The sequence below is a fragment of the Emys orbicularis genome, chromosome 1 (genome assembly GCF_028017835.1).
Source record: "Emys orbicularis isolate rEmyOrb1 chromosome 1, rEmyOrb1.hap1, whole genome shotgun sequence".
NCBI lineage: Eukaryota > Metazoa > Chordata > Testudines > Emydidae > Emys > Emys orbicularis.
In genome coordinates, this window is record NC_088683.1 from 362839504 (window position 1) to 362852982 (window position 13479).

General features: G+C 54.0%; 1 protein-coding gene across 1 annotated transcript in view; it reads right to left on the minus strand.

The window, feature by feature from the left end:
• INPPL1 (inositol polyphosphate phosphatase like 1) overlaps nucleotides 1-13479 on the minus strand; it is a 72721-nt gene that overhangs the window by 40881 nt on the left and 18361 nt on the right. Inside the window, exon 2 of the mRNA XM_065413901.1 lies at nucleotides 4965-5028. Within this exon, the coding sequence (XP_065269973.1) occupies nucleotides 4965-5028 (64 nt within the window). The remainder of the gene's footprint in view (nucleotides 1-4964; nucleotides 5029-13479) is intronic.

The window sequence follows — 13479 nt, forward strand, 5'->3', positions numbered from 1 at the left end:
CATGCGAAGGGGAATTGGTGCCGGCACCGATTGGGCCCTTGGCTGGCAAGTTCCCATCCCCGGCTAGAGATCTGCCCCGCTGAGCCAGGGCAGCAGAGCATTCTGGGGGAAGCGTGTCCAGTGCTGTCTGTCCAGTACCTGCTCCAAGGCCCTGCCAGGTACCCAGGAGCGGCGTTGGCCCAGTGCCCCAGGTGCTGCCTGATCTCAGCCCGGCTCCGCGCATGGCGGGCGAGGCTGGGGCAGGGGGGAGGGGAAGGCGGGTATGCTGACTCGGCAATGCGGCGGGCAAGGTTGGCATGGGAGCTGGAGCACACAACACTCTCCTGTTTGTGGCCGTCCCTCCCCGGGGGCTGCTTTTTCCTGTCTGCTGGACAGCACAAAGGGGTTACTGTTGGGCTATAAATACATCGGCACATGGACCGGCCTGACTTCCTGCCAAGATCAGCAGCCTCTGCGCCGGCCGGCCCCGCTGCACGGCCCTGGAAAGCCCAGGCCACGTGGCCTGCATTCCCCCAGCCCCCAGGCGACAGGCGCCCTGACGCGGGAACCCCCTGTACTGCAGGGGTCCCCCCACAAAGGCGGGGATCCCCCTGTGGCCGAGCTCCAGCTGTGTCGGAGGGGGAACCCCAAAGCAGACACAGCCCCCCAGTCCATCAAAGCAGAAGAAAGGGGGAGCCATACTGAGCTACACGTGCTGAGGAAAAAGAGAGAAAGGGGAACTAAGAACCCCGGTGGTCATGAACCCCACGCTCCAGCTAGCTCTGCGGCCCAGCTGTGCACCTCTGGAGGGGGTCCCATGGGCAGGGCTCTTTCACCAAGGTAGGCAGGCTGGTCCAAGGGCGTGCCAGGCACACAGCAGGTGGCGTCCCTCCGTTCTCCCCTTCCCACTCCGCTTGAACTCAGTCGCACCTGTGCCGTGCGAGAGCCTCATCCTCTGCAGCCCCGCAGCCGCCTCGTAGGCCGCTCCTTCACTGCCCCGCTCTGTGCCTCAGTTTCCCCGGCAGCCTGCCTAGGGCTCATCTACCCAGGGAATTTCACCAGCATCGTTACACAGCTGTAAGCCCCCACGTAGATAGTCCTACTGCAGGGATAACAGAGCCTTCTCCCGGGTCAACGTCTGTCGTATCGAAAGCCAGAACAAGGCCCTTTAACTCCAGGACACGTGTTCCCAAGGCAGAACCTGAGCAGCATAACTTTGCCAGTAAAATTCCCCATGGAGACCAGCCCTTAGACGGTGAGTTCTGGGGGGCAGTGTGTGGGCAGTGCCCAGACGGATGGGGCCCTGAGATCAGCTGGGGGCTTCCATGCCCTCTATCCAATACACCTTGGTCTTCACCCGGGCTTCCCAGTCACCCTCTGCCCCAGCTGGGTCTGGATTTTCCACACCATCTTCTCTGCCTAGGGGAAATGTCTTGGGAAGATGCTACACAAAGTAGACTTGTATTATGGGGGTGGGGTGTCCTGGTGGGTACTGTGTGATGTGTGTATTGTGTATGGATGTGCCCTGTTGTGTACTGTGTCTACTCGTCTGTGTGACGTGGGGCGTTCTGTGTGGGGGGGTGTCCTGTTGGGGACATAAGAACGGCCAGACTGGGTCAGACCAATGGTCCATCTAGCTCAGGATCCTGTCTTCTGACAGCGCCGGTGCTACAGAGGGAATGAAGAGAATCGAGTGATTCCCTGTTGTCAGGTCCCAGCTTCTGGCAGTTGGAGATTTAAGGACACCCAGGGCATGGGGCTGCATCCCTGCCCATCTTGGCTAATAGCCATTGTTGGACCTATCCTCCAGGGACTTATCTAGTTCTTTTTTGAACCTAGTTGTACATTTGACTTCAGGACATCCCCTAGCAACAAGTTCCACAGGTTGGCTGTGCGTTGTGTGAAGAAATACTTCCTTTGGTTTGTTTTAAACCTGCTGCCGATTAATTTCACGGGGTGACCTCTGGTTCTTGTGTTATGAGTAGGAGTAAATAACACTTCCTGATTCACTTTCTCCACATCAGTCATGATCTTATCGACCTCTATCATATCCCCCCTTAGCCGTCTCTTTTCCAAGCTGAACAGTCCCAGTCTTATTAATCTCTCCTCATACGGAAGCCGTTCCATACCCCTCATCATTTTTGTTGCCCTTTTTTGAACCTTTTCCAATTCCAATATATCTTTTTTGAGACGGGGCGACCACATCTGCACACAGTATTCAAGATGTGGGCGTACCATGGATTTATATAGAGCAGGGCCGGCTCCAAGTTTTTTGCCGCCTGAAGCAAAAAAAATTTCCCGCGCCCCCCCGGCCCCGCCCCAACTCCGCCCCCTTCCAACTCCTTCCCCAAATCCCCAGCCCCGCCTCCTTCCCCGGGCGCGCCACATTTCCCCTCCTACCCCTCCCTCCCAGGCTTGATTAAAGGTCTAGAAAACATGACCTATGAGGCAAGACTGAAAACATTGGGTTTGTTTAGTTTGGAGAAGAGAAGACTGAGGGGGGACATGATAGCAGTTTTCCAGTACATAAAACGTTGTTACAAGGAGGAAGGACAAAATTTGTTCTCTTTAACCTCTGAGGATAGGACAAGAAGCAATGGGCTTAAATTGCAGCAAGGGGGTTTTAGGTTGGACATTAGGAAAAACTTCCTAACTGTCAGGATGGTTAAACACTGGAATAAATTGCTTAGGGAGGTTGTGGAATCTCCATCATTGGGGATTTTGAAGAGCAGGTTAGACAAACACCTGTCAGGGATGGTCTAGACCAGTGTTTCCCAAACTTCGGACGCCACTTGTGTAGGGAAAGCCCATGGTGGGCCGAGCCGGTTTGTTTACCTGCCCCTTCCGCTGGTCTGGCCGATCGCAGCTCCCACTGGCCGCGGTTTGCTGCTCCAGGCCAATGGGAGCTGCTGGAAGCAGCGGCCAGTACGACCCTTGGCCCGCGCCGTTTCCAGCAGCTCCCATTGGCCTAGAGCAGCGAACCGCAGCCAGTGGGAGCCGCGATCGGCTGGACCTCCGGACGGGGCAGGTAAACAAACCGGCCCGGCCCGCCGTGGGCTTTCCCTACACAAGCGGCATCCCAAGTTTGGGAAACACTGGTCTAGACAATACTTAGTCCTGCCATGAGTGCAGGGGACTGGACTAGATGACCTCTCGAGGTCCCTTCCAGTCCTACGATTCTATGAAGTTCGGCTTACTGGAATCACATTAGCTACCCTCCTGTCATCTGGTATAGAGGCTGATTATTGCACTTAGTATCACAGTTAGTAGTTCTGCAATTTCACATTTGAGTTCCTGCAGAACTCTTGGGTGATACCATCTCGTCCTGGTGACTTATTACCGTTTAATTGATAAATTTGTTCCAAAACCTCCTCTACTGACACCTCAATCGGGGACAGTTGCTCGGATTTGTCACCTAAAAAGAATGGCTCAGGTGTGGGAATCTCCCTCACATCCTCTGCAGTGAAAACAGATGCAAAGAATTCATTTAGTTCTCCACAACAGCCTTGTCTTCCTCGTCTGCTCCTTTAGCACCTCGATCGTCCAGTGGCAGCTTGCTGTCACTTTTTGTGTTTTTAGCTAGTTGCTCTTCAAATTCTGCCTCGCCTGCCTTACACTTGACAAGCCAGAGTTTATGCTCCTTTCTATTTTCTCCAAAAGGATTGGACTTCCAATGCCTTTCTGCCTCGAACTGCCTCTTTTACTCTGTTGTTTAACCAGCGTGGCACTTTTTTGGCTATTGGGGCTTTTTCTATAGTTGGGGGATACATTTAGTTTGAGCCTCCATTGTGGTGTTTTTACACAGTTTCCATGCAGCTTGCAGGCATTTCACTCTTGTGACTGTTCCTTTGAATTTCCAGCTAACTAGCTTCCTCGTTTCGGTGTAGTTCCCCTTTCTGGGGTGAAACGCTGCTGCTTCTTTGGTATCTCCCCCCAACACTGATGTTAAATTTAACTACACTGTGGTCACTATCACTGGTGGGGGAGGGGCTGTGACTAGCATGGCGGTGGCAGAGGGGCTGGGGGTGGCACGGCAGTGCCCGGTGGGTCAGGGGGGCTGGGGGTGGCACGGCAGTGCCCAGTGGGTATAGGGAGGCTGGCATGGCAGTGCCCGGTGGCTGGGGAGGCTGGGGCTGGCAGGGCACTCCCTTGTGGCCATGTGTGGGGAGTGTCGGTCTCCGCACAGCCACACACTGTTGTGATCACAGCTGCGGTGTCCGAGGAAGCGCAGCCGGCGGCGTGAGTGCTGCACGCGCTGCGGAGGGCGAGAGGCCGAGGCCCCAGCAGGCCGTTAGCGGGGGCGGCCCGACTCGGAGCCTGGTGAGCAGAACTGCTAACCACATCCATGGCCCAGAGAGAGCCCGTCGCCCACTGCACTGCACAAGAGCTACCCAGAAATGCAGCCACCTCTGGGGAGCAGGGCAAAAACCCGCTCTTCAGAGGAGCCTCATGGGCCCTGCAATGCCCACACCTCCGTTGTGTGAGGTCTCAGCTGCCAGACACCACCGAATTGGTGGCCCCAGGACTTTCACTGGCGAGGACCCGGCCTCCTCAGAGCCACTACACATCTCAGTCCCTCCTCTGTCCCTTCAGCCAGGGACGGCAGGACCCAGCCCTTAGGGACAGTACCCGAGCTAAGCCCCCCTCTCGGTAGCCAGCCCCCAACGGCCACTGCACGGCACAGCGGGCACTGAACTCGGACCCTTGAGCTTCAGAAGCGGAGGCCTCTATGGCTTGAGCTAAAGGAGACTCTCAGCCAGCACCACTAGTAGGGCTTTTATCCTTCGTAGCAGCAACAAGTGATCATCGACACCGTACAGCTTACGGCATACGCTTGCGAGGACAGGGAGAGCAGGGGCAACCCCCTGTCCCCAGGACCCTGCCCCATTGCTTGGTTTCGAGATCTGGGCCCAGCAGCGAGGACAGGGCTGGGCCCCCGGCAGGAGCTGCACTAGTCTCGGCACACGGCAGCGAGCGGTCCCTACCTGCACCGCTAGGAAGTCATCCTCATCTGGCAGGATCCGGTAGGTGTGGACGTGCTTCTGGAACCTGCGGCAAGCCGGAAGGAAGAGGGGTTAGAGAGACAGTCACAGAGCCCCGAGAGGCGCAGAGCGGAAGGATGGGTTTGTGGTTAATGCACTAGGCTGGGACTCAGGTGATCGGAGCCCAATTCCCTGCTCTGTCGCTGACTCCCTGTGCGACCCTGGCCAGCCCCATAGCCCCTGATCCTCAAAGGTATTTAGGTGCCTAACTCCCATAGGAGCTAGGTGCCTAAATACCTTTGCACCTTAATCTCTCTCTGCCTCTCTTCCCCATCTTGGACATGGGGATCAGACTTCCTCTGTCCAGCCCTTGTTTACAGGGGCTCGAAGCTACCCAGGATGGGGGCAGTCTCTCGCTGTGTGTCCGTACAGCGCCCGGCGCACTGGGGCCCCAACCTCGGTTACTGCCGCTGGAAGCTACTGCAATACTTCCCGTAGCGCTCAGGAACAGCAGTGCTCCACCTTTCCACCCACGGATCTCAAAGCCACTTAGGAACGTTAACGAATTAACTGTGGGAAAACGAGGCCCAGACGGGACTCGCCCAGGTCCATGAACCAAATCGGATAGAAGCCAGGAGTCCTGCTCCCACCCCCACACTGTAGCTATAGGACCATCTTTCCGGTGCAAAAGCACGCCGGCTTCCAATGGGTCCGCCACGGGGACTGAACCAAGCAGCACAAGTCCTGCCAAGCTACGCAAAAGGAAGCCAGCTGCAGCCCCCGAGCGCCCTGCCCCCTCGCAGAGCTCTGGTCCCTTACTGCCAACACAAACCCCGAGTGGCTGGAGGGGGAAAGACACCAGGGGAATTTTTTCACCCTTGTACAATTCAAAAAGCAGCTCAATGCCCTGAATGCAGCTATCACTGAAGTGCTGCCGGCGGTGTTTTTCAGTGAGCAAAGAGCAGGACAAGGAGGTTACAACTGAAACCGCGTAGCAACCTTAAAAAGCGACATTGGAGCAAACTGGCGAATGTGTAAGTCTAGCACTGCGCTCTGCTAGCTGTTGCAATTGCTCAGCCGTGTGTCATCAGCCCTATAATGCCAGCAACTAAAGGAGAGTCTCTCGTGGCTTGGGTGCCAGGCAACTGCCCTTTTGGAGCAGGAAGATCCGGGTTCTATCCTTACTGCTTCCAGGACATTCTGAATGGCCACAGTGTGCGACTGTTTGTATCCAGTAACACCTAAAAGCACCATCTGACATCAGAGGCCCATTGTGCTAGGCACTGTACATACATACACACACACACACACACACACACACAGTGAGAGTCCCTGTCCCAAACAGCTCCTGGTCTACAGAGATAAGACAAAGGACAGGAGGGGAAACTGAGTCACCGAGAGGGGACAGGACTTACTCGGCGTCACCCAGCAGGTCAGCGGCAGAGCTAGGGGAAGAGCCCAGGTCTCCTGACGCCCAGCCCTGTACCCACTAGGCCGCACTGCCGCCCACAAACGAATAAAGGAAATTGATGCCCGTGAAGTGCTGTGAGATCCCGCACTGCAAGGGGCTAGAGGCAGGCCAAGGGGGCTGCCAAAGCACTAGAAACAAGGGTGCCTTTTAAAGGTAAGTACTTCGGCTTCACTGCTCAGCCCCTCCCACCCCTCCAGGCTCCCCAAAACAGAAGGGGAAATGCACTGGGTCTGACACCGGGCAGCCGCGTTTATTTCACTGGGAACGACGCGCCAGGGAAGCTGCCGAAACAGCAGCCAGCAGGTAAGGGGCAGAGCTGGGCTGATGCCGCAGCTGGCCAGCCAGAGGCAGCCACTCACAGCTCAGCCTGGCGCGGGCGGGGCTCTGAACCGCGCTGCGCTTCCCCCCCACCCCAAATCTGAGCCCGCAGGCGGACGGGGCAGGAGCGGGGGAGGCTGGAAGGATTTGCCCCTCTTGTCCGTCTGTCAGAGGAAGAACGCTCAGGAGAATGGATTCGCGCTGGCTAAGGAGCTTTCCCCCTGCAGGGCGAGAGGATGGGGGCTGCGTATAGACTGCGTCAGACCATCTGGCCGAGGATCCTGTCTCTGACAGTGGCCCCGTCCCACAGGGTCAGGCAGAGTGTCCAGAACAGGGCAATCATGGATTGATCCACCCCTGTCGTCCACACCCGGCTCCTGGCAGTCAGCGGTTTAGGGACACCCAGAGCATGGGGTTGCGTCCCTGACCATCCTGGCCAATAGCTATGGATGGACCTATCCTCCATCAACTTCTCTGATGAGTTTTTGAACCCCATTATAGTTTTGGCCTTCACAGCATCCCCTGGCAATGAGTTCCACAGGTTAACTGTGCATTGTGTGAAGAAGTATTTCCTCTTGTTTGTACTAAAGCTGCTGCCTGTTAATTTCATTGGGTGACCTCTGGCTTTTGTATTGTGCGGAAGGATAAATAACTCTTCCCTATTCACTTTCTCCGCACCAGTCATGATTTTATAGACCTCTAGCAGATCCCCCCAGCATATCTTCTCTACGGTGAACAACCCAAATCTTGTATGGAAGCTGTTCTGAACCCTTCATCATCTTTGTTGCCCTTCTCTGAACTTTTTCCAGCTATATCCTTTTTGAGATGGGGTGACCCGTGGCATTATGACCTGATGTATGTGTGTGTGTCACCAGTGCTCGCTACAGGATAGAAACAGAACTGTTCTGCTGTGTGTCATATGCCCTATACTGCTAACAACTCGTGTGAAGCACTGACTGGGCCAGTGCATTACCCTTTGGCCCTAGACGGACTGCTAAGTCTGGGGTGAGGCACATTGGCGGGGGGTAGCAAGTGTCATCACCCAGCCATCGGGAGGCTGGTCAGACATGCACATTCATGACACTGCTGCATCCAGGAAGAAACCTGTTCTCCTAGGATTCCCTTGCATGCGGGGAAAAGTCTCTTTGCTAGTGCTACCCACTCTCCTTAACCACACCCGTGCCACCCTGGCCCCTTTCCAGAACGCCGACCTTCCTGCTCCACAGCCTTGGGCCAAGAGACTGAAGATGGTTCCTTGTTTCCAGTTCCTTATTCATGGGATCAGCCTCTTATTCGTGGTTCTCAGATCCCTACTCAAAGGTCAACATTATTTTAAAAGGTTTCAGAGCGGTAGCCGTGTTAGTCTGTATCAGAAAAAACAACGAGGAGTCCTTGTGGCACCTTAGAGACTAACACATTTATTTGGGCATAAGCTTTCGTGGGCTATCTGATGAAGTGGGTTCTAGCCCACGAAAGCTTATGCCCAAATAAATGCGTTAGTCTCTGAGGTGCCACAAGGACTCCTCATTATTTTAAAAGAGATCAATGTAAAATTACTTTGATTTTAGATTAATGTGATGACAGTGGAAATGACCAATGACTGACGTACTCATTAGATAAAGAAGCAGCTGGGTTTTGACAGCCGGTACTGATGAAATAAGTCTCGCGTCACTGCGAGTGTCATGTCCCCATCGCCATCAGCCGGTTCTGAAGAAGCTGGGACGTGCCCCTCACCAACCCGAAGCTTCCTCCGTCAGCCACGGGCGGCCACTTGTCATGTCCCCATCCCCGGTTCCTTTTCCTTCAGCCTTCCACTCATTTTGGTGTCTCTCTTCCGCACCCTCTCCAGTTTTTCAATATCCTGTTTGACGTGTGGACACCAGGAACAGTCACAACAATGCCAGAGAGAGAGGAAAACCGCCCTACTCCTCCCGTTTTCACCTCTGTGACAGGGTGTACTTCCCAGACCAGCCCTCCAAGAGCCAAATTAGACCACGTGGGCCCAATCAGCCAATTATGCTGCAGACGGGGGAGATTTAGGCTGTGTGGAGGGAGCTCATTACACAGATGCTCGCCTGTAGGGAACACAAGCTGGGAATGGGCGACGGGGTGGATCACTTGATGATGACCTGTTCTGTTCATTCCCTCTGGGACACCTGGCATTGGCCACTGTTGGAAGACAGGATACTGGGCTAGATGGACCTTTGGTCTGACCCAGTATGGCCGTTCTTATGTAACAGACGGGGCTTCTATAAAGCCAGGAGGTTGGAAATAGTGCGTGAAGCTGCGGGAGGAAGCCTGCAGTGACCCGCCCTGAGATAAGGGAGCAGGAGCCTGGTAGGAAGGAGTCCAGGGGTGAGAGCAGGAAGGTGGTGGAGATGCAGAGCTGAACTGTTCACCACAGGGCCCTGGACTGGAACCCAGAGTGGAGGGTGGGCCTGGGTTCCCCTCCCACCCACGGTAGGGTGGTGTTTTAAGGGGAGTGGATACGAAGGCTGCCAGAGTCGCTGCTGGAGTGACACAGTGAGGGCAGCGGGCATGAGGCGGCCTGACGCTGCGTGTGGAGAGAGACCCTGAAAGACCACCCCGGAAGGGGAACCGCTGAGTGACCTGGCTGGAGGGTGCAGTCACGAGAAAGGGGCTGCAGAGAGACGGAGGGCAACCGCAGGAAGGGGCGTCGGCCTGGTGGAGCTAATCCCCAGAATGGCCAGGACGAGGCACCATCCATTCGCCCGTTTTGCCACAGCATCACACTGGGAGCTCTTGTTCAGTTGCTTGTCCACTTCCTTAGGAGTCGGCTAACGGAGCAGAGCGTACGCTTGTAACACTGCGGCTGACAGCAAGCTGGGAGGGGTTGCAAGCACTCTGGAGGGCAGGATTAGAATTCAAAAAGGACCTGGATTGGAGAACTGGTCTGAAATCAACCGGATGAAATTCAGTAAAGACAAGAGCAAAGTACTTCACTTAGGAAGGAAAAATCAAACCCAGAACTACACAATGGGGAATAACTGGCCAGGCGGTCGTGCTGCTGGAAAGGATCTGGGGGTTAGAGCAGATCTCAAATTGAATATGAGTCAACAATGTGATGCAGTGGTGAAAAGGGCTAATATTGTTCCAGGGAGGGCTACTTTTTGAGACCTATCCGTTAGCCACTTCTTAATCCATTTCAAGAGTGCTTTATCAATGCCGTGTGGGTCTCACTTCTGAATCAGAACAGCACTTAAGCCAAACGCCTTACGAACGTCATATCGACTCTACTCTATTGAGGTTCTTACAGCTCACGCCGCCCCATGAGAGCCCCTGCATTAAGCACTGTGAGCCCACACCTGTCACGCGGCATTTGTTCGTTCCTCCTCCCCCCAGGGACAGGCGCATGGGCAGTGGAGGGTCGTGTTTTGTCAGGGTTTCAAGTGTGGTTTTTTAGTTGTTAAATATAGGTTGGGGGGTTTATGACTGAAATAGACCGGTTGCTATGTGTCTATGTTAGAGAAGGCCTGGTCAAAGACATGAGCCTGGCGACTGGAGCAGGAGGTCTGTGATGGTTCTTAGCTCCTGGGGGAGTTCATTCCAGAGGCTGGGACCGACCCACCCGAAAGTTCAGTCTGCTGCATAGACGAGTTTTATCCTTACTGTAGAGTTCCATTGGGCCCGCGAAGCGAAAGTGTTGACCACAGCCTTTGTTCTGCAGCTTAGGAAATCTTGTAGCTATCCTGGGCCCAGGCTACTGAGTGCCTTGAGCTCGGGCTGCAATTCTCTGGGAGGCCAGGTCGGGAGCGGAGGACGGGTGTGATTGCTGGGGAGTTTCCGTACTAGATGGAGTTTCCTGAATGCTGAAGGTTTTGTGCTCAGGTATGCCGTGCGGCTGCAGTTCGGCTGAGCGGTGACAAAGGCATGAATAACTCCATCCACAAGGATGGGATGGAGTCTCAGCAGACGTCAGCGAGGAATCCAGGAGTGCTCCTAAACTATGCGTCTAATCGAGGAATCCTGGGTGTGAACCTTCAACGACAGGACGCTGCACTGTGGCTGCAAACTCTTCCCCTTTATCAGTCAAATGTGTGATGTTGTCAAGGAATGAAATCAGGTTTGTTTACAAGACCTATTTTCTAGAAAGCCTTATTGACTGGAATTAATGATATGCCTGGCCTTTAATTCTGCATGAGACCTGCAGCGTCTCCCAAATTACGCTCCCCCGTAACACCACCACTTCTGTCAACACCTCGGTGCCTACACGGTGTAACTCACCTGGTCTCTGGTTTGACTCTGCGGCCTGTAATAGACCCCACCAGCCCTCTCCTGGGCTTTGTCAGCGAGCACACTGGGCCCTACGCCTTGGGGCTCCGAGTCATCTAACGAGTAATCATGTCTTTTGCCATCCCCCTCCCCCACCACCTCCTGTACCCACTCCGGCCTTCCCAAGCAGATTATAACCAACCATGGGAACTGTCCCACCGGGTTTCACTGATGCCGACTCTAATGGGGTTTTTCTCTCATCAGTGAGAAATTCTAACTCCTCCTGCTTGTTACCCGGATTCCTCGTGTGGGTAGACAAGCAACTGAAAACGTCGTCTCTTTGCCACGGCAGTTCAGTTTGTTCCTGACATCCCGAGTTTGAGTTCTGTGCTGCGTTTCCTTCCTCAGCACCCTCCCCTTGTGCTGGTAGTTTAATGCCCAACTGGCTGCTAGCCGAGAAGCCAAGTCCCCTACCTGAGATACACAGGCCGTTCCATTCATACTGCCCCCCTCCCATTGGAATGTGGCCCAATATTCCATAAAACCAAAACCTTTGGCCTCTCAGCCATTGCACAGCTAACAGTTCACCTCCAGTATTTTCTGTCTTCTGCCTTCTCGAGCTCACTGAACTGGTAGGATCACCGAGAAGATCTCTCAGACTTGCCTTTTCTTCCAGGCCCTTCCAAGGTGCGTCTATGATCTGTGTAGCTCCATGCGGCGCCGTCTCATTGGTTTCAGTGAGTATCATCATCATCAGTGGACACACGCCAGACAATTCATAATCCCGTCTAATCCTGCGATCACAGCTTGTATCTTCGCTCCAGGGAGGCAGCACGCCATCCCCTTGTCCCTGTGTCCTTGCTGAGCTCTCTGTCCGTTCTTCTAAATATGGAGTCGCCAAGGATGATTGTTTGCATTAATGGTTGAAGAACCTCTCTTGGTTGCTGCTTGTTTCATACTGCAAGGACACCCATCAGCTGTGTCCCCTGTAACTTCCTGTTGCATTCCTCCAGAGCCAGGTTCTTCAGTAGTTGACTTGCCGGGTATCTGAAAATGTTTTGCTACGCCTAGCCGGGTTGAATGCCCCCTGGCTCTCTTTCCCTTCTTGGTCACAAATTGCATGAACCCTTCTTTGGTTTCTACTCTGTCCAATTCCTGTATAGCCCACTGATCCTTCCCCTTGTGGCATCTGTGACGGTGATTTCCAAACCTGGTGTTCCAGGGAAGTCTTTGTTTCCTCAGATGCTGCACAATGGTGCAACTGTTTTCTCCTATTCCGTCTTCCAGCAGAAAGGAAACCGTAACACATCCAAGGCAGGTCCCAGCAGTTGTCCTGTCATCATCCGTACCTGCTAACTGGTGGAGAGCCATTCCTAAACCAGGATTCGCACTCCCTCTCTCAATTCCTACTGAAACTCATCCGGTTTGCTTCTCCTCTTCGCCTGGGAACTGAATCTACTAAGCCTCACTGCTCAGCTCTCTCCCTCGCAAACAGAGACTTCAAACACGGCTCTGTATGAAGGCCTAAGGGTCCCAGTGACAAGGCCCTCCTTGAGACACAAACAGACCTGTCTCACCGGGCCAGGTCAGGGGCCCGCAGCCCAGGGACACAACACTCACCGAGAACAACCAACCAACACCCGGAACAAACACGACACTCATCAAGTCCGTCTACCTGCAGGCACCGGATCCGCCGCTTCACCTGCTGGCCCCTCCTGTGGCCCCGCAAAAGGGTGTGTACATGTGTGGGGCGGGGAAGACGGCTGGGGACAGGGGCCACAAATTTTTGCAAAGAAAAATTTTCAAGTCAGGGAGTTTCCCATTTCAGCTACATCAGGACAACTTCACGTCTGTGGGGACGTGTCACAGACTTGTTCTGCCACGTACAGACAGACAAAGCCCAGCTCCCTCATCAACCTTCCCTTGCAAAACAGATGCGGGGCGAGGGCACGACACAAGGGCAGAACAAAGCTTCGGGTCAGCAGGGGACTTGTCCCGGCTCCTTCAGAACGGTCTGACGGTCACGGAGACGTGTCACTTGGGGGATGGCCCACGACGGACTTTCTCATGCGCATCCCATCAAATCCCAGCTCCTTATTCCATTGGAGCTCGATGAGATGTCTAAAAAGGTAATCTTATACGGAAAGATTTTTAAATGATTTTGGCTTCGGACAATACAAAACTACTCAAGATAGTTAAGACCCAGGGAGACGGTGAAGAGCTACAAAAGGGATCTCACAAAACTGGGTGAATGGGCAACAAAATGGCAGATGAAATTCAATGTTGACAAATGCAAAGTAATGCAAAACATAATCCCAACTATACATATAAAATGATGGGGTCTAAATGAGCTGTTACCACTCAAGAGAGAGATCTTGGAGTCACTGTGGATAATTCTCTGAAATCATCCACTCCATGTGCAGCGACAGTCAAAAAAGCAAACAGAATGTTGGGAATCATTAGGAAAGGGATAGATAATAAGACAGAAAGTATCAT